Raw genomic sequence first — 27,365 nt, 5'->3', positions numbered from 1 at the left:
CCAGCCCACCGGGGAGCGGCCCGCCTCCGCCGCGGCCCCGCGCTGCCAAGCCGCGGCGGGACGCGCTGCGGGCCCCGGCGCGCCCACCCCGCGGCCCATAAACAAGGCCGCGCCGGTCCCCTCCGCCCCCTGCCCTCCTCCGGCCGCCCCCCGGGCAGCGAGGCCGGCGGCCCCCTCCACGGGGCCGGGCTCCGGGCTCCGCAGCCCCGTCCCGCGGGGCCTGCCCCGGGCCGGGCCGGGCCGGGCCGGGCCGGCCTTCCCCCAGCCCGGCGCCGCCGCCGGCGCGGGGCCGCGGGGCTCCGCCGCCGCCCCGCCGCAGGGCAGAGGCTGAGGCTTGGCACGTTCCATTCCCCTCACGCCGCGGGGGGAGGGGGGGCAGGCGCGGCGAAAACCGCCCGTTAGCGCCAAAAGCGGGGCTAAAACTGGCTGCGCTGCCGGCTGCCGTTAGGCCCTGCGGGCCGGGCAGGGTGAGCCCGCGGGGCCGGGCGATGGCGGCCCGGGGCCGCGGGACGAAGCGGCGGGGGGCGGGGAGGAGTTGGTAGGTTCCGGAGGGGCGGGCGGGGAGCGCGGGCGCCGCTCCTGTCACTTAGCGGCGGCGGCGGCGGGAGGCGCAGCGGCGGCGGGAGGCTGCCGCCTCGGGCCGCCCCAGCCCGCGCAGGGCTCCGCGCAGGGCTCCGCTCCGCTCCTCTGCGCGGCGGCGGCAGGTGCAGGGCGCACGGGCGGAGACCGCCGCCCTCTGCCCGCCCCTCCGCCCGCCGCGATGCCGCCGGTGCAGAAGACGGTGTCGGAGATCCGCTCCCGCGCGGAGGGTAAGTGCCGGCCGCGCACCCGCCTCCCCCGCCCGGGGACGGCGCCGGGGGGACGAGCGGGGGAAGCGGCGGGAGCCGGTGCCCGCCCGGGCGGCGGCGGCGGCTTCGCCGGGGGCTGAAGGGCAGCGCTGCCGCCGGCGCGGCGCTTTGTTCCGGCAGCGCCTCCCCGCCGCCCCCCCCCCGTGCCCGGGGCCTCCGCGAGCGCGGAGCCTCCCGCCGGCGAGGAGCGCAGCGAGCCTGCCGCGATCCGCGAGCCGGGGTCTGCCTCTGCGGTGCTGTCAGCTGCTTTTCTTCATTTCTTTTTTCTTTTTCTTTCTTTTTTTTTTTTTTTTTTTTTTTGGGGGGGGGGGGTGTTATTTTAATATGATGCTTACTCCATATGGGAGTAAAATTCAAAATCACAAATGCTAAAACAACACTGGCTTTGGACAGCGTATGGTTTTCTGTCACTGTAAATGATAACAGTGATGTCATTTTATTTACACCTACTTCACGAGGAGGTTTCGTTCCTTTGACTGTCTTAAAGTTTTAGTGCTGAAATAAGGCCATTACCTCTTGTAGAATATTCTTCGCCTCTGTTTGGCTATGCAGGGAAATAAAAATTTGCTCCCTGTATCTTTCTTCGTTTTACTTGCAAACAAAGGCCTGCATTTGCATGTGCGTGCACACGCGTGTGTGTGTGCATGTGTGTGAATGACAGGGAGAGCATGGAGAAAGATAGAGTGGAAGTAGGTTGTTCTCCAAACGTTCCAGTCCATTTCTCCAATGCTGCCTACATTTCTCCCCCAAAAGGGGGTCGGAGTTTGTCGGAGTACAGGTTTTACTTCCTTTTCCTAGCCAATATTAGCTGGCCAAGCAAGAAGTGCTTAACTTCACTTCTCTTCCAGGAATTCTTTTCAAATCAGTTAATCTTTCTCAAAAGCTGAGCACAAATTGGGAAAATTGATGCTATCTTTGAAATCTTCTAATCATACGAATCTTTGTAGGAATAAATGACAGGATTGTTCAGTGAACAAGTGATGTTGTCTCCCCATCATCCAGTAAGATGTGCATAGATTTGGGGGTAGGGGAGAGTCTACTTTATTTGAATAGTGTCAAAGCTTGGATGACTTCAAAATAATTCAATATAGTGTTTAAGAGGTTTCTTTAAAGTACTTCATTTGAGACTCAAAACCACTATGAAACTTAAGAAACCCACTTTTGGAAAATTATGTGATAGTTTTTCATCATAGCAATAAAGCTACTGTTTCTTACAATACTTGTCAAAAATTCATTAAAAAAATTATTACTGCTCCTTTACTCCTAGATTAATGTGAAGTTTGCTAATTCATTTTGTTTTTATTCAGTTCATTAACATTGAAACACGTCATTGAGTCTTCTACTGCCTGCTTTTCTTTTTGAAATAAGTGGCATCCAAATCTACTTGCTTGACCTGCGTGGTTGGAGTTTCTAAACAGTTCTTTCTAAGTTACTGTTACTATGTTTTTAAAAAAGAAAATTCTAGAGTTCTACAATGTGATTCTCTTCTGTAGTACCTTAAAAGTTATAAAGGAACACTGAAACCCAAGTTCTGGCCATGACAAGTCTCTTAGATAAGCAGTGTGTTGTGGTGGTAAGGTTCTGAGACCTCTACCAAAGTCTTAGCTACAGTGCAGAGCAGGCAACTCTTGTTATTGGCAGAGTCACTGTATGTTCTTTGGAAGTCACTGGTAATATTGTAATTTCAGATGGCAGCTTTCGTAAGTGCTGTTGCAGAGTAGGCAGTAAGGTAAGGAATACCTTAAAGCAGCCTAAGACTTGTGGGGTCAATGGTTCCATTTCATTCTTCTGAGATGCTTTTGGAGAGTGGAATGGTGATAGGCAGTTTTTACAGAGGTTCTCCAAGTCTTCTGATGGCAGAAGCATTAATGCTTTCTTCCATGTATTAGTGGAGTTGAGGGAATTATTTTCAATAGTAGAAAGTAGAAATTTGAGGTGTCATGGTGCTGTCTACCAACAGCTGCAGGTAATAACTAGTTCTTCATGTTAGTAAATGCTTCTATACAACTGGCGAAGCTGAGCAAAGAGAGATAATTTTCATATGAAGAGGATAAGTATTTTGAAATTCGTTCATCAGATTGTCCTTCAGCAGAACATGTTTTTGTAATGTTTAATATATCCTTAGATGTTTCTACTAGTGGATTACAGGACTATATAGTACTGTATCAGACCTGGTATTTGCTGTAGTTATTTGTGTGCCTGTTCTCTTCTGAAAAGTCTGTTTTGCATACTCTGTTGAGGTCCTAGTGTTCTACAACTGCAAAAATCTGGGCTAATTCAGAATACAAACTTTGCCATCTCAGCGGTATTGACAGACTGGAGCAGATCATTCCAGTTTCATTCTGTTCTTTAACACCTTAGAAATACAGACTACCGGGTAAGGTTCTCAGTATCAGTTTGGTCATTGAAGTCGTATCATGACAAATAATTCTGAGGACATCTTCCTTTTCCTAATTCCTTCTTTGAGCTGCGTTCTTTGGCAGCATCAGCTAGCAAACTTACTCATGGGAGAAAGTCTTGGCTACAGAACAAGCTTTCAAAGCTTTGCAATGCCATACTTTTGAGAATAATTTTTTTTTTTTTTTTATGATTAGGTGAAACAAATTAAAATTCCTTGGGTGATTTGAGTGAGATAAGATTTCATTCCTTTTGAAAAATTGACTAGTTTCTGAGTAATTTTTTCCATTGAGTTTGGGTGGGAGGAGAAAAGGGCAGGCAGAAGAAAGCAGTGAATATAAAAAAGGAATACACATGACAAAGAAGCGTTAGAAAAGGTAGAGCAGTTGCTGTCCTTGTGGAGCAGGGGGCAAACCTTCCCTTCAAACGCACACACTGTGCAGCAGTCCTATGTCCTGAAACATTACAGTCTTTATTTCCTTTGGAGATTTAAAAAAAAAAAAAAAAAAAAAAAAAGTTTGAATTGAAACAGGAAAGTTCATGAGTTCCAAAATTTTTAAGTGACCATATAGGGGTGTCTAACCAGGGTACTTACACTACACAAGAGTGTATGTGTGTGGATGTGTATACAGGTAAACACTTCTGAAGCAATAGTCTAAGCTTGGATTGTAGCAAATCTGGACTAGACTTTCATTTGTAGTTACTTTTGTTGCACAGTTTAACAACAAATTTCCATCTCCTCTCATTTCTTTCTGTTTCATTTACCCTGGATTGTTTTTTTTTTTTTTTAATGAAAATGAGATCATATTAAAGAATGAAAACTGAAAATGTTAGCTATAAAGGAAAAAATTAAAAGATGGAAATGATTTGAATAATGTATATTGTTTAGAATTTGTGGGGGTGCTTTTTTAATTACTAAATTAGAAACTCAGTTACCAAAGCTGGTTTAGAAACTGTCCTTCATAGTATATTGTTTAGAATCTGTGTGTGTGTGGGGGGGTTAATTACTAAATTAGAAACTTAGTTACCAAAACTTGTTTGGAAATTCTCCTTCATAGTAACCTCTTCTTAGTTTACTCTGGAAGAAAGATGTGTTTTTTAGTGAAGTCTCTTACTGATGGGATCTCAGGTTGATTGTTTGGGTTTTGTTGTTGATGATGATGTTACTTTCAAGAAATGTTTATTTTATTTTTAAAAATATGCATTTTACTACAAAATCTTTGCAGATACTGCTTTTACTCTGAAAAGGCATAACTACTCAGTCTCCATATTCTCAGAATTCCCAGAAGTTGCGTATAATTGTGACAGAGCACTGGACCAGGTTGCCCAGAGAGGCTGTGGAGTCTCCTTCTCTGGAGATCTTCAAGGCCTGCCTGGACGCAACCCTGTCTAACATGCTCTAGATGACCCTGCTGAGCAAGGAGGTTGGACTAGATGATCTCCAGAGGTCCCTTCCAAACTTACTGATTCTATGATTCTATGATAATTTACTTCCATTCTTCAATTTTGAATAGATCTAAAGAAATCCTGTACTGAGCCTCACTTATTAAGTGAGTTGGAACGACATTGTGTGTTTTATGCTAGTCCATCAACAACTTCCAGATTTTGTGTTCTGCTAATAATAATAATAATAAAAAAAAAAAAGATTTAAGTGAAAAACAAAATATTATGTAGTATCATTCTGCTTTATGCAACAGGTTTGTAAATAAATGTTTTGATTGCAGCATTATAATTCCTGTCTGAAAGGTGATAATCACTCTTTTGTTTCTGCGAGATGTGAATTACTAAAATTATTGCTAAATAGTACTTCAGAATATTTTGTAACCTTAGATAAGAGCTAGAAGAGAGACAGTGCTTTTAAAATGAAGTTAAGCCCTGGAACAATGCTCTTCTGATATCATAGTGTCAACAAACAAGCAGTGAGTTAGATGGACATCAATTTAACACTTGTAATAGTAATAATTGTGCATTTTTTGAACGGAGATTAGAGTGATTATTCATTTTAAATTTTTACTTTTATTTTTCACAATATTTCTTCATAATTAGATTTTTGAAACAGCTGATGCTTTGCTATAATTGTGCATTTGTTGTGGTTTTCTCTTTTTTTCCTGTTTCCTATCTGGGTTGCTGTTCCTATCCTGTTCCTATCAGGTTTTATTTATATATTCTCTCTTTCTTTCATCTTGCTAAATAGTTGGGTCAGCATTCATCTGTTGTCTTGGAACCTACATGATTACAGAAGGGCAGCCAAGTTGTTTTAATTCTTATGGTGTGTTAAATGCATGATTTCAATCCTCCTTCATCAAAAATGATAGCTACTTTCACCAAGAGATGATCTGATGAAATTTTCATTCAATTCTTAAATATGAGTGGCTTTTTATTCGTCTTTGTGATTACTTGCAAGCAATATTTTATGAAAAAAAGCCTCTGCTCATTTTATTAGTAGGCTGAGTTTGTACAAAATGTTTTGATGCCAATGGATCCTTATTCTTCTGGAGGGTGAAACTCAGCACGTAATAGCTTTCTTCTTCCAAAGTGCTGAGTTTGTATGTAGATCTAATTGCACTGAAATATCTTTTAAATTAGTCAGCAGTTGAGCACTATCTTATAATTAAGGCAATATTATGTCTGTTTTAATTTTTTTTAAAAGAATTTAGAAATGTAGCTCTTAAAGTCAGGGTATGTCATATGCAGTAAACTAATATTAACGAGTTTAGTTTAATAGATGTCCACTTCCTACTTGAAAGTAAATAGTTTAAATGATGCATATCTTAGCTACATGACTTCCCATAAGGTGCCAGACTGTCTCATGCTCTCTGAGCTTGAGAACAGCAGGTATCATGATGTTGGGGCAAATCTACAGCCGTGATTTCTGTCCCCTGCAGTGTAGCTTGTGTTTCAAATGAATGTATAACCCACATAATGTGTAATATCCTTTTTTTTGGTTGAAGATCTCATTCATTTATGACTACTACTTAGGATGTTTTTTTAACATGCCAGACATTATTTTTGACTGTTTGAGTACCACCAAGTTGATGTCAAGTTTTTCAATTCAATGTATTTACGTAATGTGAATCAAATTTCCTTGCAGGTCATGTTTGAAAGAGTGGTTATAATTAAGCTTGTGATGAATAAATCTGTTTATACTAGAGGAGCGAGGGTGAGACATGGCAGAAAATTTGAATGCTTTAGAATGGCTTTCTGAAGATGCCCATGTGGGAAAATGCCCATTCATGCTCAAGGTGATAGCTATATAATGTAAAAAGAACACAGAGTCCTATAGCTTGGCAAGTATTGGAGAGTTTCACGTACAAAACATACTGTCTAGACTTTTTTAAATGAAACAAAAAAAGTAACCCATGTTCTAGGGAAGGCCTGGCCCAGCATGCAGGTCAGGGGTGATGTGGTGCCCCTGAGGACATTTGGTGTGCTGAGAGCCAGAAACCATGCCTGAGGTTTGACTTGCCTGACAGCTGTGCACAAAGGGTTCTGTTTGACCTCAGGCGGTTGTGAAAATCAGCTGCTGCCTGGCAAGAAGTGTGCCCAATTTCTGGCTGTTAAGTAGGTATGTATTAGCTAACTAGGGTAACTGCATAGCTGCAGAGGAGCTGAAACATCTGTATGCTGACTCTTGGCTGAAGTTCTTCTGTAGATAATGCAAGTAAAACGTGTAATGATATTGTTGCAAACAGGTATATGACTATTCTAAAGAAATGACATTGTGGAATGGTAGGATGCAGAAGCTCTATAATTAAAAGCTGGACTAGAATTACATCACTTTTTAACATTCTTTTAGGTAATCTTATGTGAAGGCAATTTCAAAGAGCATTTTGTGTCCCTTAGTGCTTAGAAGACAATCTAATCGTTTAAATTAAGTGTATTGTCAATTTTAGACAGTGTAATATTTTTAAGTAATATATTAGCTTTTAAATATTTGTAGATATGCATATACACACCCACACGAAGAAAGATTGTGTTCTCTTGATACTTAGTTTTGTGTGTCAGTTTAATCTGTGTAGCCCAATGAATGTATTTTAAAGTTTAGGCAGAGGAGTGGTGGGAAACATGTAACCTTTAAGACTTTCAGGGTAGTATAGCCGTTCCAGGGCAGGGGAGCTGGGTTGGCTGAAGCTACAGCCTACTGAGGGCTCTGCACAAAGCTCAGAGCTGAACTCTTAAGATTCTACATTAGTAAAGTTGAAAAAATGAACTCAAGATAAGGGGAACTGAGGCAGTGCATGTTTTATGAAGCTCCTTTACACCTTTTTTCTTCCCTGAAGAGCAAATAAATTTTGCTTTAATACTGATATATAAAAATAAATGCCTGTAGTTTCATAGTTATTTAAATAAACCAGTGAGATATAATGTTTAACGCTTGCTGGTATTTGCCTTCTGTCAGTATGCAAGCAATGGGCAAGTGGGAATGGGCAAATAGGTATCTTACACCCAGAACGAAGGTGTACTTGCATATGATGGATTCATATTTGATCATGTATAACCATGTAATTGGATGTGCACCTGAGACTTGACTAAAACTCTGGCATTCTTAGTCAAAGATGTGCGTTATAGGGATATATATGCTCATGGAATAGTGTGATGGATGTCACAGCCAACTGTGTAATGTGGGAAGGAGTTGTCACTCTCAGGAGAAGTAATGACAGGAGCAGGATGTGGCCTACTTAGTCTGCCCCATGCTTGCTTGTGGCTCCTTGAATCGAGGAGTATTGTATGGGCATCTGTTCAGATGCATCAAGTCTTTAGGCTGGCTGCCCTTCTTCTGAAGGGTCTTCTGGAGTTATATACTGAATTTTTGGTAGAAGTGGGTTGAATGCGTCTTTCATTGGGAGAATTGGAAGAAAAGAAATAAAGGAATACCTGCAGATAGAGCAGATGACTGTAGTGGTGTGGATTTTCAGCCTAATTATAGAATACGTGAATTCTGAATGGCAAATGGCATGAAATTACGTTTCTACTGATTTTTTGCACTAGATATATTTCATTTAATATGTGTAGACTTGACCTTTCAAGGAAGTGATTGCATGAAATATGCCCTGCATGTAATGGAAACGAGGCTAGAACTACTGGTTTTATGTGCAATAACAATATGTGGAATAGGTTAGTGGACTAGAAGATGGTTTGAATTTTGCATAGTCTACTATTTATAGTATGTGCTAGAAATAAGTTTTAAGATTTCATGTGCAACTTAATTAGCCTTCAAATGCATATACATTATGATATGATATTCAGGTGCCCTGTAACATACTTTTTTTTTCCCCTAGGTATCTTCCTTATTTGGCATACAGCATGAACTGCTTATTTTACAAGCAACTACACACACACACACGGGAGGGGGGAGGGGGGAAGAGAGAGAAAAAAAGAGAGAGACAGATGATGATGATGATGATGTTTTTCAAACTTTGGAGTGATTGGTTTATGCTTTACCTCCAGCCTGAATGAACTGCCTAGGCCTATTGGTCGTCATTGTAATGGGAGAGTGATTGGCGGGACATCAGTGAAAAGCCTTCTCTGAGGATGCATTGCTGTCTCCTTTTACAGACGCAGATTGCTACAAGACTTCTCACGGCTCATAGAATAATATGTTCAAAACTCAGCTTTGACTGTTTTGTGTCTGCAGGTGCTCAGGACTACAAGTCAAATGACATTGTTTCAGGTTGAGCACACAGAAGATAAAGAACATACAAAAGTCACCTGTCTGGGAATAAACCATTAGTATTATACAGAAAAACTGCGGTAGTTGAGGTGTTAGTATCCCATTAACCAATGCTCAGTGGGCATGTTTTTAAAGGATCGCCTGCTACAGGCTCAAGATTAGTTTGTCCCAAAAAGCAGGAAATCAAGCATAGGTAGCAGGAGGCCTGCATAGGATGAATGAGAAATGCCTGAATAAACTCAGATATAAAAAAGAAGCATACAAGAGATGGTAGCAGGGACACATGACCTAGGAGAAATGTAGAGGCACTGTCTGAGCATGCAGGGATTGGATTAGGAAAGCCAAAATGCATCTGAAGTTGAGTATGCCAAGGTACTTGAAGGGCAACAGAAAGGGCTTCCAGATATATCAGCAGCAAAGGAAAGGCTGGGGAAAATATGGATCCACTGCTGAATCAGTGCAGAGGACCTGATAACAAAGGACATGGGAAAACAATGAAGTACTCGGTGCCTTCTCCTAAGTCTAAATGATAATGTGTTCCTTCACGGATTCCAGGCCTCTGAGACCAGTGGGAAAGGCTGGAGCAAGGAAGATGTACCCTCAGTAAAGGAGGATCGGGTCAGGGAACATTAACGAGCTTAACATGCACAAGTCTCTGGGACCTGTTGGGGTGCACCCACAGGTGCTGAGGGAGCTGGCCAATGTCATGGTAATGCCACCCTCAATTATCTTTGAAAGGTCATGGCAATTGGGGAAGGTTCATAAAGACTGGAGATAGTCTTCTGTGATGAGATGACTGGCTTGGTGGATGAAAGGAGAGCAGTGAATATGGTTTACCTTGACTTTAGTAAGGCTTTTGATATTGTCTCTCATAACATTCTTATAGAAAAACTGATGGAAGTATGGGATAGATGAGTGGATGGTGAGGTGGATTGAAGAATGGCTAAAATGTTGGCCTTAACTGGTTATGATCAGCAACACAAAGTCCAGGTGGAAGCAGTCATGAGTAGGGTACCCCAGGGGTTGATACTTGGTCTAATCCTGTTTAACATCTTCCTTAAAGACCTGGATGAAGAGACAGAGTGCTCCCTCATTAAGTTTGCAGATGATATGAAATCAGGAGGAGTGGTTAATATGTCAGATGATTTGCCATGCAAATCATCTCTGCTGCCGTATAGAGGGACCTTGGCAGGCTGGAGAAAAGGGAAGAAAAGCATTTCATGAAGTTCAACAAAGTCATGCACTAGGGAAGGAATAACCCCATGCACCATTACATGCCGGGGGCCAACCTGCTGGAGAGAGGCTTTGCAGAGAAAGCCCTGGAGGTCCTGGTGGACAATGAAATGCCCGTGAGCCAGTAATGCCCCCTTGCGGCAAAGAAGACCATTAGTATCCTGTGCCATTGGTATCGTGGGCTCCATGAGGAAGAGCCTTGCCAGCCGGTCCTTCCCCTCTCCTTGCGAGACATATCTGGCATGCTGGGCCCATTTCTGGGCTTCCTGGCATAAGAGAGACTGAAGCGAGATGCAGATTAGAGTGCGGTCGTTAATGAACTTTAATCAGGCGTGGGCTCTCCTGGAGGATCACTAAGCAATTGGCACTGATCATAAAAAGCAAATCTGATTAGAGTGCAGTAAGGGAACCAGAGAGTGTTTTACAACTAAAAAGCTCATCAGGAAGAAAAGTAGAAAGAATGTAATTGCTCTAACTGTAGGTAATTTCATTCATTTTCTGTGTTTATTTAGTTTTAATTGTAAACAAGCATTTTTTTTGCATATTTTTCAGATTCATGGGCAATTTGTGAATATAAACAGAATTTTTGAGTCATTTAGTTTGAGATATCTATATGACACACATGCTTTTTATTCTATTTCATTGTTCAAATATCTTATTAATGAACTGTTTTTCTACCACTGGGATTAATGGTTACATTTTCACAAAGCTTTTGTAGGAAACAGCCTGGGCATTTATACGTTAGCAAACTCTTGATTGTTACACTATTGTGTGCATGTGTTTAACTATGTATTAAAAGAAAAAAAAAAAAACTCAAAATGAAAGAATGTTTTGTTTATATATTAGGCAGATATAATACAGGAAAACAGATTTAAAAATATGGAACAGATTGTATAAAGGCTATAAACAAGCATCCTTTAAAATATTTGACTTATCTTTAGATTCAGTAATGAGTTAATGTTACATTTTTTCATGCAAATCTTAAGAACTGATCTATTAAATGCTCAGTGCACAATATACAGATTCTGAGTTTATGATGCTTATTTGGGAGATAATGACATTTCTGTTGTGTTGCCCAGAATTACTCATATTACTGGTATGTTCTTGACCTTTTTGCTTTTTTCTTATGTTAGTGTTCACATATTTCTAATTTCATATTTCATATTTAGTGTCTTCCATATTAAATACTTATTTATCTCAGTACATTTTTGGAGGCTTGCAAATTGTTAACAGATCATTCAGCAGGGAGAGATGGAAGAGACTTTTTTTTTTTGTAAGCTCATATTCTGGATCAAAGTGCATCAACATACCTATATTTCATTTCATAATTGCCATGAAGTAACACAAGCTGTTAAGGTGTACTCATGAATTCAGCAGATTTTACAGTTATTATTCACTACCATAGCTTTACAAAATATCTTGACTGCGTACTTTTTATCCACATAGCCTAATCACAAATATGAGTAAAAAGGCAAAGGTTTTTTTTGGTTTGTTCTTATGTCAACTTTACTTGTTATTGTGAGAAATGCAAATACATTCATTTAATACTCACAATAGGTATGACTTGAGTTTTTCCTTTCTTGTCGTGAAGATTTTTGAATCTTGTGTATGTATCTGTTCATATTAAAAATCTGTATATATTTATATTAAAAATTCTGCTGTATTTTTACAGGGTATGAGAAGCCAGATGATGTTTCAGAGAAAACTTCTTTAGCTGATCAAGAGGAATTGAGAACTATATTCATCAATCAGCCTCAGTTAACCAAATTCTGCAATAATCATGTCAGGTATTAACTCCAATGTTACTACATACTTACTTGCAGAACGACTAGGTCAGCAGAGCTGTTTCTTTTACAGACTTTATCTTCAGAATTTTTAAGAACAGAGTGAGAAAGGTCTGGGTAAGAAATTAGAGGGCATGCTTTAGTCAGAAAAGCATTGTCTTCACGGCTACACCGTCAGCATATCCCTAGATCCCTTAGAGTACAGATTTTTTTTTTTCTCAACTATCAGTTCAGTTGAAGTTCAGTTCATCTTTGAATGTATTTCTGGAAGCACAGAGTGCTTTACTTGAGCATGGCATTGTTTATGCTTTACAAACTCTGCACCTTTTTAAGTTAACCAGCTGCAGGGCTGCTGTTGTTGCTTATGGAGCTATTCTTGAATTTCCAGGGTGGGCTTTAGGCCATTGCTGAGTATTATATATTTTTTTTTCTATTGAGTTTAGATCTGATGATGTCCTTCAGTTAAGCTATTAAAATTAAAAATAAGTGAATAGCAAAGATATCCCTGTTCTAGCTAGGTGTGTTTTACGAAGGTATCTTTAACATATGCAGACGTTTTATAGACAGTAAGAATAAAGTCATTTTTCTATAAACTGGATATACTTTATAATACTTTTTGCTTGTATACGCAATTGTTATCTTTACTGCCTTTTTCTTTGTTTCCTGACAATACTAAGCTTTTTGCACCATATGTTAATTTCTTCTTTGAATTGCCCATTTTATGCTACATTAAAGGAAATGTTATTAACATTAAAAAAAAAAAGAAAGATTAACCTATTCTTATTAGTCTTCTTGTCAGTTTTGGCCATTAGTATTGTTTTAGGATGATAAACGTTAGCAGTCTGTTCTTAAACAAATGTAATGCTGACATAGAGCCAGGAGTCTTGTTTTGTGTGTATGATTTAGCTAAGATTATTGCAGTAAGGATAAACTGCTTTCTGTTCTCCAGCCTAGGAAAGCTACGCTTAATGTTTTATCTGTTAGAAGAAAAGCAAACTTTCATTTCTGTGAGGGGTACAGTTTTTCATATCCAAATAATGTTCTATAATTATTGCTTAAATGCTCCATTTAAATTCAGTTGGTCCTGTTGCTAGGGTTTTTAATCTTGAGGATGCATTGAATCAGGCAAATTCATACCCACTTTTTTGTGGTCCAAAGTAACATTTGTAAAAATCTTTTAAATTACTATTTTAGGCAAAATGAATCTGGCAGCTAGATTAAGATTCAGAGAAGGCTCTGGTTTATTTGAAAGCTTGGATAACTGAGAGGGAAGGAATATATTTGAAGAATGTAATAAGGGTTCATGTTTTTATCTTTCTGTCAGCACTGCGAAGTACAACATAATCACATTCCTGCCAAGATTCCTTTATTCCCAGTTCAGAAGAGCTGCTAATGCATTTTTTCTTTTTATTGCGTTACTTCAGGTAAGGCCAACAGTAAAATGCTAGTGTTTGAGACCTGTTGAGGACATTTATGCAGCAGACAGTGATATTGTCTTTCAGCAAAGATACTGAAGCTATTTCTTTCTGAGCTAGTTAACCTTGCAGGCTACTATATTGTGTAACATACCTTTAATAAATACTTTTAAAAAAAAAAAATCTTTGGGGATACCTGTTTTACCAAAAAATCTGTGTATGAATTCTGTTAAGAATAACTGAAATGTCACTTGAAAAAAAGATTTATTACAGGAAAATCCCATTTAAAATATCAATTATTCATAAAACAAATGTTACGTATAATTGCTATTTCTTATAATGGAGGGTACTGCCTGAAAATATGAACTTTCTGCACTTTAAGCCTGTTCTATTCACAGAAATAGTGTGTTTTGAGGGATTAGAGAGTTGATACTGAGGAGAAGTGATTATTTGTAGACTATAGTGGATAAAAATTTAACTTCAGCTGGTTTTTTTATTTTTTGTTTTTTTTCTATTTTGTTTTGTTTTTCTAGAAACAAGTGGCTGAAATACAATAGGCATTTCGCATTTGGATGCTAGTTAGATGCACTGGTTGGGGAAAAAAAAGCATACTGTCCTTCTTGTATCATCACTATCATCACTGTCGCTTCATTCAGTATTAGTTTGTGAAGGTCTTCTGTGAAATAACTGTCCCTGACACAGCTTATTGAGACTTGAGAAAAAAGTACATAACGTTTTTCAGATATACTAGAATATTTTAATTTTGCATTAATTGGTTGATAAGGCAGATTGTGGGTTTTTTTGTATAATACTTTCACTTTCCAAATGTTATAGCTAATGAAAAAAATTGAACAGTGGGGAGGGACCATGATAATTACCCTTGACTAGTTCTGTATTCTAATAATATTTGATAGCAATTATGCAAAAATGTGCTTTTAATGCATATTTTATAGTGTGTTGATTTTTGAGATCATTGTGTTAGGAATTGATGTAAGGGAAAAAAATAGCTAAAATAAAAGCACTGCCATTTGTACCTTTTCTCCTTCCTCAGTTCAGATGTTTCAGCAAGTGAATGTTGATTCCTCTGTAGACATTCAAGTTCCTTTGCTTGAAAAGGATGAGTGTGTGGAAAAGTTTCTTGGGATGCATCTGCACAGAGTGCTTACACTGTTTTCTTGGATTTTTTTTTAAAAAAAGAGAAATCTTAAGTTTGGAGTTTCATTAGCTTTGTCTGCTTGGAAACCTGTGATTCCTAAAGAAGCAGCTTCTTGAACCTCTCTGGCATCTCAAGGTTAATCTAATGGTGTAGCAATATTTCTTTTGTTGCTTTCCTTACCCTGGTGTCACTTTGCAAGTCACACCAGAAGATGCAGAATGTGAAGTTTCAGAAGCTGTCTGAGACTTGGCATGATTGAGAGAGAACGTAGCAGGTGGGTGTGCTGCAGTGTGGCAGGAAGAAGGCTGTGACGAAGGAATTGTGGAGTTACACACCATCTCCTATCAGGTTATCAGTGCAAGACCAGAGTGCTAGGAAAGATAATGGAACTGGTGATGGGGTGATGCACCTTTGCTTTTGCATTTTGCCTGGAAAACAGTGTGTAATTGGAATGGGGGCACTTGGGAATACACGGAGAGAGGAAAGTAAGGTTAGAAGAGTTGGACAAGTACCTTGTCTCTTTGCCACATAGCTAACAAACAGGTACTTGCCACACATCAACTTATTTTTGTCTGGTTTCCACTTAAATTACTTGAGAAGTGTGGTCTTTTGCTGCCACTGCGCTGTGCATTCAAAAGAAAATGTCTACAGTTATAATTAATGTTGGTTGTTTTTTCAAAATTTTTGATGATAAATTGAGGATATGTTCTACATTGAGGCACCATTTATTAATATACTCTACTCTTCAAAGATTTCCTTGTAGTCATATTGGCTGCATTACCTTCTATAAATCTATCTACAAGTCTGAAAATAATTCTCACTAATTATCATTGCCATTGAAAACTGTAGATAATGTTCAGATAATTGTGGATGATGAGGCATCAATGTATATCATACAAGTAGTCATCTCCTTCCTGCATTTACTTTACATATACACACATTTGCTTACATCATTTGTACCTGTACTTACTTATCAAAAACTTATTTCTTATAATAATCTGGCAGAAAGTGGTTATTTGAGATTTGTCAAATAGCAACTTGTAAAAAAAATGTTATAAACTAAAACTATGAGAAACTAAAAATGCCTTTGACTTGTATCTACTCTGATACAAATCTGTAAACTGAAAAAAAGCCTATATTTTATAAATACATATTTGATTTGAAACACTGAAATAGATACTAAGATCTCTGAAAATAACTCCACTGAGTACAATTTAAAATGTAATTTTCTGTTAATTGTAGCAACTTCTTTTGATTCTAGCACAATGACACTCACTTGGAAATAATCAACATCCTGTGCAAGTTATACTTCTTGTAATAAAAATATATTATTAGCTAGGAATACAAACAAAGCTTTTCTCTCTCTTTTTCTTTTTAATAGCAAATTCCAGATGTATCACCAACAGGTCGTTACACAACATTGGTTCCTCTCTTATTTATTTTAGCTGTAGCTGCAGTCAAGGAGATAATAGAGGATATTGTAAGTATTTAATAGAAATATTCTGTAAGTAACTTTCAAATTTTGATAGATGATATTGCAGAAATCTTGTAAAATAAATGTATGTGAAGCCATTCTTGGCTTCTGGATGTTGCTGAAAGCTTTTAAAGCTACTTCTGAGGATGCAAAACTTTAGAATATGGTGTTATGCTTTGAAAGTGCTTACTATATCTAGAAGTGATAACATCATGGTAAAACAATGATTAATGTTTATTATATAGGGTAATTGTTTGACTGCAATGAGTTACTTAAACAACAATTCTCATTGATGATGTACAAGCATTCTGCAAGTGAAGTGTGATTTGTAAACAAAACTAGTAAGTTCTACTGACTCCAAAGAGCCCAGAGAAGTGCAGAGTGTTGCCAGTTTTCTTGAACAAGGACTCTAATAAAAGAAGATTGAAATTTAGTGACTTCATCTCAGAATGATGAAGGCTACTTAAAACTAAGTAACCTTTAAAAAAATTATCTGATTAGTGAGGTTGTTTTTTCTTCCTACCTGAGCAGAGTTCTTTATTCCTACTGGTAATACTTGTGAGCTGGATTTAACTTCAACCTCTGAATGCTATATTCAGTTTTAAAATTTTATAGAATTTTTTTTATTTCTAGTTTTTTAGTTTTCCTATGCCATGATCATGCCAAACCAGTGTGTAAATAAGTCTCGTATTTTACCCACTATACATTAGCCATTGGTGGAGCAAGTAGTAGTTTTCCCTAGCAATGAAGGGAGCTTTATTTTGTCAATGAGAGTCTCCTCAGCATCTAAGCTGCAATCACTGCTAGTATTTACCCTAAATCAGCAGCAGAGTGAGCCTCTGTTCAGTTTGAGGCATCCTAGTAGACTTTCCTTCCTTCATGGAGAAGAGCCAAACTTAACAATGCTACACCATGGGATAAACCTGCTCAGGAAAAAAAAAGAATTTCTTACTCCTAGATATTTTGTTTAAACTAGTATTTTCTTAACCTTTTTGTAGCCAAAATGACTTGATTATGCCTTGAAAATGCTGCTGTTTTAGCTACATCAGAAGATTTTTATCAGAAGTTTTTTTAACAGCTACATGAAAACTGAGAGACACCATTGCCCTTTTGGTTGTGGCCTGGGGTTTTTCACTTTTTTCTTTTGCCCTAGAGTCTGTAGGGCATTTGCGTGGAAGATAAGTCATATGTTCATTCAATAATCATTGCCTGGTTTGTAATCTAAACCCAGTGCTTGTTTGAAGAATGATTCCGTGATCTTTGTTTCTTTAGAATCATATTCCAGTTGTAGTAGAGGGCAAGGTTATGATTCATAAATAATAATATGGTACATAAATACAGCACTTTTGTATCTAAAGGAACTGGTCTGCATAGCAATTGCCCACATAGGAGGATATTTTAGTATTACACTGTTAACTTCGAATGGAAGTGTTTTTTTCCTGATAGTCATGACTATGTGAGTAATCTGTAGTTCTGTTAAAATGTTTTTAAGTCAGTTTATTGAATTCATGAATAAATACAGTGTTTATCTTAAATGTAAAAGGTTTTTTGTGTTAACAACTATGCATTTTTAATTCAGAAAAGACATAAAGCTGATAATGCAGTGAACAAGAAACAAACTCAAGGTAAGAATTTTTTAAAAGCCTCTTAACTACAATTTGAAGAGGGTTGATTTTGGTTACGTTCTTTTTTTGCAAATGGTAGTAACATAACTACGACGCTGAGTACGCAAGTAACTGAGCTGGAAACTGGCTGTGCAAATTACTTCAACATTTGGGACTTAAACATATAAAATGACAGTTTGAAATCATTTTGCAATCACAACATGAAATACAATCTAAAAAAAAAAATCTATAAGGCTCCTAAGAAACTTTAGATTTAACTCACTTTACCCAAGTGATACAGTAGCTGTTAATTGAGCTAATCACAACTCTGGATTGAGTGGGACCAAGTTATGATGAAAAGTCTTTGAATTTGTAAGTTCTCAAAGCATAATTTTATTCAACCAGCAAATTTGAAATAATTCATTTCTGGAACACTTTGGAATTGGAAGGAAAAGCCATAAAATTGAACTCTTTTCAATGATGCTGCAAAATTGTTGCTAAAGATGAATGAAAATGCTTGTGTGTTTGTGAGTAGTGAAGATGATACTAGTTAATATGTCCTATAATGATAAAGACACTTGTCAAGCAGAAAGTTCAAGTTAAATTCCCACTTTGCTGCTCTTGAACTTCTCATTTTGGCTGTTCTGAGGTAAGCCTTTCTTGATAGGGCTAGTCCTGTTATTTTAATAGGGAAGGACTGGATTTCCTGTGATTTTGCTGTTGACTTATTTTATGCTTTTCACAGAAGAGAATTAATACAGCTAGGTGTAGAATCTTGTTTATTTAAAGGAAAGCAAAACATATAATTAAGCTTTTTAGGGAGGATTGCACTCATTAAGTAAAGATCTTACATAATCAGAATTGCCTTGCACTTTTAGCCACTAGAAATTTTTATTATTTCAAACTCTAAATTTTAAAGCCTACATAAATTTTATAGTTAACTTAAGATATATGCACAATTTATGTAAAACAACATGAACTTCAGCAACAAATGAGCTAGTGCTTAATAACAGATGTGGAAGAAGGAGAGTGGAGGCAAAAACACCCAATTCTGATGAATAAGTTGACTAAAAGCATGGGAAATTTTCTAGTTTCTAATTGGTTAGACCATAAAGCATCTGAGCATTCTTTCTAGGTTGGACATTTAGCCGATGTTTTAGGTAGAGTTAGGAGAGTTGTTTAGGAATATTATAGAGAGAACAGAACTAGAGAAACAGATCATCTCATATCTGTACACAAAAACAAATAAAAGCTTAACATAGATGTCAAATTCTTTCACCTAGCTTTTGAGGTAGTGAACAGTTTTAATTATCATTGAATCTTTAAGTACCTTCTCAAACTCATCCAGGGTATAAGAAGTTTTAAATGAGTAGACACCTGTTGTTTTACTGTCTTTCCAGCCTCCTCTGTTTGGTTACCTCTCATGAGGCTCTTTGGTGACTATTCCTGAAATTCTGGATACATAAAAAGCATCTTTCAATTGAAATTGTAATGAGGACACACAAAATATTGCTAGCAATGAAGAGGTTTTTTTGTTTTGTTTTGTTTTGTTTTTTTACTAATGGTGGTTTACTAATAACCACAATGCTGACCTTAGTGTACTGTTGTCAAAGCAGTAATTTAGAGTTAATCAGTACTCTATCTTTTTTTTATATCTGTTCAGCAGTTCTGTAGCTCTGAAAAGTAGCTTATATTTAGTGTATAGTATGTCCAGCCCCACTTGGTTATCTTTTAAATGACCATCATTTAATTCAAGATATAATTGATTAACTTTCTAAATTTCTGTTACTATAAATACCTTATGCAGAAGATTTTGATTTACTAAGTTGCATTAGGGATGATTTTGTTACTCCAGACTGAATAGCTAGACACCAAGATACACATACACACTCTGGCACAGTGAAGCATGTATTCCTACAATGTGGTGAAGAAAACTTCTGTCAGGGAGATGGAACATGCCTATCCACAGCCTTGCTTTTGAAATCTAATTGTTAGAGATACTAGCTGAAAAAATGGGGGAATATGGATTTGAAAGCCAGGCTTCTAAGGCTATGACTTTTGTGGGGCAAGTTCTCTAACAGTTGTGTAAGAAGTGAATTGCAACACCACTTTTTTAAGAAAACAGATTTGATTGAATGCTAGTGTATGTTAATTTGCCAACAAGCTTATTGGATCAAGCTGAGGGTGGAGTACTGCTGAGATTCCAGGTCTTGGTACAGTCTCATGAGTGATTCATCTGTCTGTGAGCTTATTTTAACTAGCTGTGCTAGACAAACCCAGCAAAAAAACCCAACAGTTTGCTAAACTGGCTTATCAAAGAGTCTACCGAGCACCGGTGCCAGCACACATTAAGCAGTGAGAACATGCACCTTTGTGTGGGGTGAGGGCAGAACAGGAGCTCCCCTTGGCAGTGGCAATGCAAAGCTGCACTTCTGGTTGCGCTTTTTAAGAAGCTCCTGGACACCTCTGGCGGCTTATTTACATTTTGGACCCACAAAACTCCACTGTAATAGTTACACTATTAATGGAATGAAGGGAATGGAAGCAAGTAGTTGGTGGCACAGTTAGCAAGTATCTTGAGTTACTTGGGACAATATTGCTACTGGTCCTCATACTGTGGATCCATAATTTTCCCAGTGAAAGGGAATGGTTTGTCAAAAAAGATTTAGTGTGTTGATAGACTGATAGGTGAGATAGCCGTGAAAATATCTTGTTTACTATCTGAAAGGGAGGCTGTTCCATTTACTGTTCCTAAGCATATCAGCACTAATAATTTGGGAGAAAGGGCTGAGAATACTTTTTCTAAATTCCTAAACTATTCCTAAAGAATTATTAACCAAGTTAATTACTGGTTTGAAGAAATTCTTGGAGTATGAAAGAAGTGGGGCCAATATAGGCAGAATCACAAGGAAGATTTGGATACAAGGGCAATGTATTCTCAGATTTTGATCCACTTTTGTGAAATAAAACATGCTTTCATAATAATTGGATTCTGATTAGGTATTTGGATAAGCATTCTGACCCTCTGATCCCCTGACAACTAGGAGCCGTAGTGAAAGAGAGCAATCTCCTGAAGCTATCTGAATGTTGATACATGTCAGTGCACTTTCATTTTATTTTTTACAACAATCTTCAATACCTTTTTAAGTGATGTTAATAAAGATTTCACCTTTATCATTCTTTGAGAATATAATCCTGGCAATTAACTGGCAAACAGGACTTTGTCTTTTTGTATTGTAGTAGCAATACTTAAAATTATGGTAGTGGGGTGTAATTGGAATATTCATTACAATGTCAGGGAAATACTATACCAAGTCTTATGCTGAATGGCACAGATTGATTTGGGGGACTGATACTATATTTATGGAGATGATGTCTGCAGATGACTGAATTTATCCTGGAGTTCCATGACATACCAGTAACAGTAAGAACACCTGTATCCTAAGCCTACTGATGACTTCATATGAACCTTTTTTTTAGGAAATGATCCTCTTGTATTTAAACTGAACAAATGTATATTCTTGGGGTTTCTTTTTTTTTGCCCGTAATAATTTCTTTCTCTTTTTTTCTTTTTTTTTTTCTTTCTTTTTTTTTTTTTTTTACTTTGGAACTTTGTTCCAGTTTCTGAATTTTTTTAGAAGACGTCTCTCCTGACGTGATACAATGCATATCAGATTTAATTGATAGTAATATCTTGTAAAATATCATGACTCACTTTGTAATAGGTTTCTGTGGTACAAGAACTGTCATACAAAATACATATTATATTATTGAAGTGCTTTACCAGAATTTATTGAAATGTGGCATGCTGTGAATGTACTGTGTCAGTATGGCTTTTGTTAAATACTTTAACATAGACCTATATATTATTTATTTGTGCAACTGGAGAATTTTCCTTTCTTTTGTTTTTTTCAGTACTGCGAAATGGTGCATGGGAGATTGTTCACTGGGAAAAGGTGTGTGTTTGTTTTCTGAGAATGTTTAGAGCATAATACAATTTTCATATTTACTGTTTCTCCAAATAATTGTTATTAATAAGAATGAACTGGTATAATGGAAAATGCATAATTTGTTGTATTTTATTTTTCGTGTTTGTAAATACTTGTCTTTTAAAATGTACTTTTAATAAAGTCAGTTCTGGTGGCACGAGGGAAGCAAAACTGCCGTTAAATGGTGGGTTTTAAATTCAGTGAAAAATCACCTGAATAACATGATTGACTTAAAATTATTCACATATGGCAAGATCTTATAATAACTTAGAATTATTTGTAGTAGTAAGCAAGAAACTTCTTTCTGGGAAGTAGTTATTTTGCATATTTGCAGATTTGTTTGGCTTAAAGCATGAGAATTTTAAAGACCATTGGATCAGCTGTCTAGGTATAAATCTTATACAGTCCATCTAGTCCCTTAGTTTTATTGATTTTCATACCTGAAAACTTGAATAAAATTTGTCCCACAATGATTTGGAGGCAAGATTCAACGGAATTAGGTTTATAAGTTTGGGAAAACCAAGATGAGGGCTATAGCACGATGCAACAGAACTGTGATCTTAGGGAGATGAGTTTCTTCTTTAACTCAGCTTTGTTCTACCGGTAAAATATTTATTCCAATAACTAGCAAAAGTAAAGAGATATGTAGGGTAGGTTAAAGGATAGGTTTCTGAAGAACTGCAGTGACCTTTGAGTACTAATGCCTGTAGGTTTCTTTAAAAGTGTTTAAGTTTCTATCAGTCTTTCTAGCAAATCAGCAAGTTAAATATTTACTCTGCTTAAAACAAAGGGATAGTGTATTTTGTTTGAGACCATTAACCAATTCCCAGTTTTCTTTCAGGTAGATGTTGGAGATATAGTTATAATAAAAGGCAAAGAGTATATACCTGCTGACACTGTACTGCTCTCATCAAGGTAGAGATGCCCACTGATGCTTATAGTGTAGAGGCTGGTTTCTCTACCCTGCATTTATTTATTTATTTATTTATTTATTTATTTTGCGATTGCTCCAAGGAAATAAGGTATAAACAAAAATGCTGCTTTTATCAAGTGTATTTTTTTTGTTAATTTGGGCACTTATAATTTCAGGCAATGTTTTGTAAATTGTGTCAATTACAATTTTAAAGTTATACTGGCATTCTGTTTACTCCTAAGAAAAACTTAGTATGTTACTTTAGTGTTGAATATAATTAAAAAAAAAAAAAAAAAGTCTGAATCACTACCTCAACATTGCATTTCAACTGCTATATTTAACCAGGTTGGTCGGCTTTTTGATAGGTGCACAATAAATTGCATCTTAAATCAAAATACGGTATATTGCAGGCAGTAGAAATTAATTTTAACAGATATAGTCGCCAGTTTTGAGAGTTGAAGCAGGAAAAAAATATCAATGTGAGATATGAACCATCAAATTAGAAGTGTCTTTATGAACTGAACATTCAATTTATTCTGTATTATGTACATTGAATAATTTCATATATGAAAGCAAGACAATTTATGTAATCTAATGCTGTGACTTTCTTACATGGAGAATTAGAGGTTGTTTATCATCATTTCCTTGGACAGTTTTATTTAAGAAATCCACACCTTATGTGGAAGATGCACATTTTTCAACATCTATTTGATCAGGTCAATGGACAGTGTAGTCTAAGATTTTTTTTAGTTAAGATTATTTTAAAAAGATCTATTGTATTTCACTTAGATTTTTTATTTTGAAATTATGTACATCTGTTTTGTGGTAAAAGTGGAAACACTACTTAAATGCATATAATTATGGATCAGGTATAAACCTTCTATGGTCCCGTTGACATTAATGAATCCGCTAATACGTACAGTTAATAAGGTTAGGATCTGATGCGTGTCTATGACAGATTCTGGTGAACACCAGTACATAATTTATTCCGTTTTCCATTATAATTCAAAATTTAGTGCAGTTATTTCTACAATATTTCTAACAAGTTGTTACCGAGAGCCGAATAATTCTGTAAATTCTCCCGTGGTCTTAGCATTTGTTCAATGCTAACATTTATCATAATTTAAGATGTTTTATCATTATATATCTTCTCTAAACCTTTTACTCTCAGTTCTTAGAAGCATTTATAATTGTATTGATGCTTCTCCACCAATGTCTTTGTAGACAATATATCAAGGGGCAAGAACATTTGTTCTATCAGCCTGATAATAGTTTGTTTCATGTCAACTGTCATGATCTAACTCTCATGTCTTGTATTAATAAGTGTAGGCTAACCAGTTTGCCTCATCTCAGAACAGTTCCATTGTGCTCATCCTGAAAAAACTCCTGAAGTTAGAGAGTCTAGTCTTTGCCTGGATTTCTTCACTGTTACACCCTTTTTGGTTTGGGAGAACACTTGTATTGCAGTGTTCTCCAGTCACACTCAAAAATAGAAACTGCTTATAAAGCCTTGTTTCTGCGCCTCCTCCCTTGCTTTCCCTCCCTCAATAATCATCCACTGTCTCTTGGTCTATTGAAGTAAGATTTAGCTGCTACTGGACTTGTCAGGACTGTTATCTTCTTTGCTTCACCTCACTTTTTTTATTTCCTCTTCATCAGAACATGTCCCAGTGATGACTGTCATTCACCTTGAATTCTCCCATCAGACTTCCTTCTAGGATCCAGCTTGCCAAGATGGCTGTTTGATTCCTGATTGCTTCTCTGGGCCCAGTTCTGAAATTCTTACAGCTAAATTTTATTCCTCAGCAGTATTACTGGAGGCCTGTTGTAACCTTTCTTCCAGGAGAGAGCCTTCTGCTTCTGCATCACCTCTGTCTACTTACTAACACGTGCTCTCCTTCTCGAAGTCTCATCTTCACATGGCCACACATTCACCAAGAAGACTGTGTCATCAGTTTTGGTTTCTAGGTGTTTATTGCTGGCTAATTACATTTTAGACTTGAACAGTAATGAGAATCTGTGGGCCTGATTTTATTTCTAACTGATATAATATGGTTCTTTTTGCCAGCAATAGAAGTTTCTGGGGAATCGGGGATCTTAATTCTTTTAGGAAACTAATCTCTTGCTGTGGAAGGAGTCAGCCCTCCAAGGCTTAATTCTATTTTGTTCTTTCCAGTTTAGTGTAAATTGAAATTGAAGATCCAAAATCATTTTCAGCATGTCTATCTCTTAAGAGTTCTTGTCACCTAACTTTCCTGAAAAGTTCATGAAAATCTTTTTTTGTTGTGATCCCCCCTCTCCTTTTCTTTTTTTTTTTTTTTTTAATTGTATGCAGTGGCTAGAAATCTTTTCAGTTGAGAATAAACATGGCAATGTTTTATTTTTAGTGTTCAATATGAATATTTTCTGCAACTTAAAATTGGTGCTTTAAAATAAAACAGTTCATGTGAGTAAAAATGAGAATATTTTAGCTCTTTTCTTTCTGACCTGATTAAAATAGATTTTGAAAAAATTGTCTTCAGACATTTTAATTAACAATGTATTGTTTGTATAATAATTTCAAACTCTGTCTTTTTGTCTTTGTCCATTTGTTTTATTTTTTCCCCGTCACTTATTTTTCTGTTCTAATCACTTTTAAACTGGGATGTGTAGGTGGCAGTAGGGGAAGTAGTGAAAGTGACCAATGGGGAGCATCTCCCAGCTGATATCATCAGTCTGTCTTCAAGGTTAGAATAAACTAGTTGCACAGGATATGTGTATGTGGGTCCTCGTACACCAAATACAAAAAACATTGGTGCTTTGATAATCTTTGCTTTGCTGCTCATCTTCCTTAAACAAAACCCACGCCTTTTATAAAATTAGAAAAGTTCAGTTGATAAATATATAGATCATTACAGTGTAAATACATGATAGCACTCCAAGAAATGAAAACTTGTTTCAGTCCTCCTTTCTTTTTACATTGTCATCATTGAATTTTATGAGACAAGTTCTCATTAAACCCACAGTAAAGCACAAGAATAACCATATATTTAATTCCTTAAAGCAAATTAAGGGGAATATACATATTCATGACAACCTATTATTTTAATAAAGAATGTAGTGTAATGTTGATAGGAGTGGTAGAGGACCCTCTGCACAAACTTGGATGTTGCACAGTCTCTGCTGCATGCAATGGCAAAAGCAGCGCTGTTGTGTATTGTGACGGAATGCATGTTACTTAGACATGTCAGCTTTATGCTATCGTCTGCATCGTTACTGCACTTTGTTTTCCCTAACAAATCAATGGGCCTGCCTTGATCTAAATGCAATTTATTTCTTTTGGAGGTCACTGCTATCTGCTAAAGTAATTATAATTAAGCATGTCTCTCACTTGAAATGTCTTTGCTGCCTTAGTTTCTAGTCTTTCTTAAAAGTATTTCAGAAAAGTACTATTTGTTCTATTAGTTAACTAATAAAAAGCACTAGAATTGGAATAATGTTGTATATAGGTGATTCCATCCAAACAATCTAAACAGAAACTATTTACATTTTTAGAAGAGTTTGCCAAGGGGAAAATATTAGCCTGAAAGGAATTTCTGATAATCTATCACATTTTAATGCTTATGCTTTACAAAAATATATTAGAATAACCTACACAGTTTTAGAATATTTGCAGGATAAAGTTAAGTCATTTATTACCAGCCACTATTGCATTAAGATAACCAAAAATCCTTTCATGTTGAATTTTTCATGCTAGAAAAGAAGGAAAATATTAGAAGTTTTAAAACACTGTAGAGAGTAAATATGACAGGTTTTGTCATGACTCTTCTGCGTCTTTATGTGATCAAAACTTGTTTCTACCATAAATATAAATATAAATATTAAGTGCTCAGTCCTCATGTCCAGAAAATGGCAGGTGGGTGGAATAGTTCAGAAATCCTAACCTGTGAGATTTATTCTTGTTTAACATCCACTTACAGACAAGTCATTTGGTCTTCCTGTCTCCATTTTTCTAACTAATATCTCTATAATGTGTTTAGTACAAGAAATGGAAGAGTATTTTCTAAAATACAAAATTGCTGTTACATGTTATACGTCAATAGAAAGTATTGAAAAAAATAAATGGAAAGAATAAGCCATTTATCAGTAAATATCAAAAGAATAAGCTATTCATGCAGTAGTGTTCTGTATAAACTTAAAAATCTTAATTAATTTGTAAAAAAAAAAAAAAAAAAAAAAACAAAAAAAAAAACCAAAAAAAAAACCTTCTTAAAAATAGCATTAAAAACAGTTATTTTGAAACTTATGGTAACCATAATATAATTGTTGGGCATTTTTTTGTAGTAAAAGCCTCTCCAAGAAAAATTTCATATCTAACTACTGCTGAGAGTAAATTTGTGCCTACATGTAAGCCACATAGGAAAACTTATAGAACTTCAACTATATACAAGATTTTTAGCAGTGCTTGATCTAAGAAGACAAGTTTTGGCAAACTGCTTTCTGGAAATGTAAAGTACTGTTAGTAATTTTACAGATTTGATTATGAAGTATTATAGTTCTGAAGATCTGATAAGAAAAAACAAACTGAATGCATAAGTATGTATCAGAAGAGTAAAAAAAAAAAGTTTGTGTATTTTGGCAGTATAACTTAAAATTAAGGAAAATTTTTTTTTATAGTGAACCACAAGCAATGTGCTACATCGAAACGTCAAACTTAGATGGTGAAACAAACTTAAAAATTCGACAGGTAAGAATTTCATTTTTGATTATACTGCTGTTTTCAGTCTATCACTACTTATTTAAAATGCATGTATATAGCTTGCTAAGAGAAGTATGGAAACATTTTAGGAAATTAACGGCAATTATAGAAAGCTGTGACATTTTAATAGTTTGAATAAAAAG

At 36.8% G+C, this 27,365-nt stretch overlaps 1 protein-coding gene across 3 annotated transcripts in view; it reads left to right on the top strand.

The window, feature by feature from the left end:
• The first annotated feature begins 700 nt into the window (after positions 1 to 700).
• The window catches only part of ATP8A1 (ATPase phospholipid transporting 8A1), a 117,768-nt gene continuing 91,103 nt past the window's right edge, over positions 701 to 27,365 (top strand). For 2 of the 3 annotated variants that reach the window (XM_062575509.1, XM_062575508.1), the window contains exons 1-8: positions 701 to 809; positions 11,822 to 11,936; positions 13,258 to 13,357; positions 15,886 to 15,984; positions 17,558 to 17,603; positions 21,498 to 21,538; positions 22,413 to 22,486; positions 27,141 to 27,210. In XM_062575509.1, coding sequence (XP_062431493.1) covers positions 761 to 809; positions 11,822 to 11,936; positions 13,258 to 13,357; positions 15,886 to 15,984; positions 17,558 to 17,603; positions 21,498 to 21,538; positions 22,413 to 22,486; positions 27,141 to 27,210 — 594 coding nt within the window. In that variant the 5' untranslated portion in view covers positions 701 to 760. Of the gene's footprint in view, positions 810 to 11,821; positions 11,937 to 13,257; positions 13,358 to 15,885; positions 15,985 to 17,557; positions 17,604 to 21,497; positions 21,539 to 22,412; positions 22,487 to 25,136; positions 25,211 to 27,140; positions 27,211 to 27,365 lie in introns of all 3 variants that reach the window. The other variant, XM_062575507.1, reaches the window with a different exon arrangement.

Source organism: Rhea pennata, chromosome 4 (genome assembly GCF_028389875.1).
Source record: "Rhea pennata isolate bPtePen1 chromosome 4, bPtePen1.pri, whole genome shotgun sequence".
NCBI lineage: Eukaryota > Metazoa > Chordata > Aves > Rheiformes > Rheidae > Rhea > Rhea pennata.
Note: the sequence above shows the minus strand (reverse complement) of the source record. Positions and strands in the feature narration are given on the sequence as shown.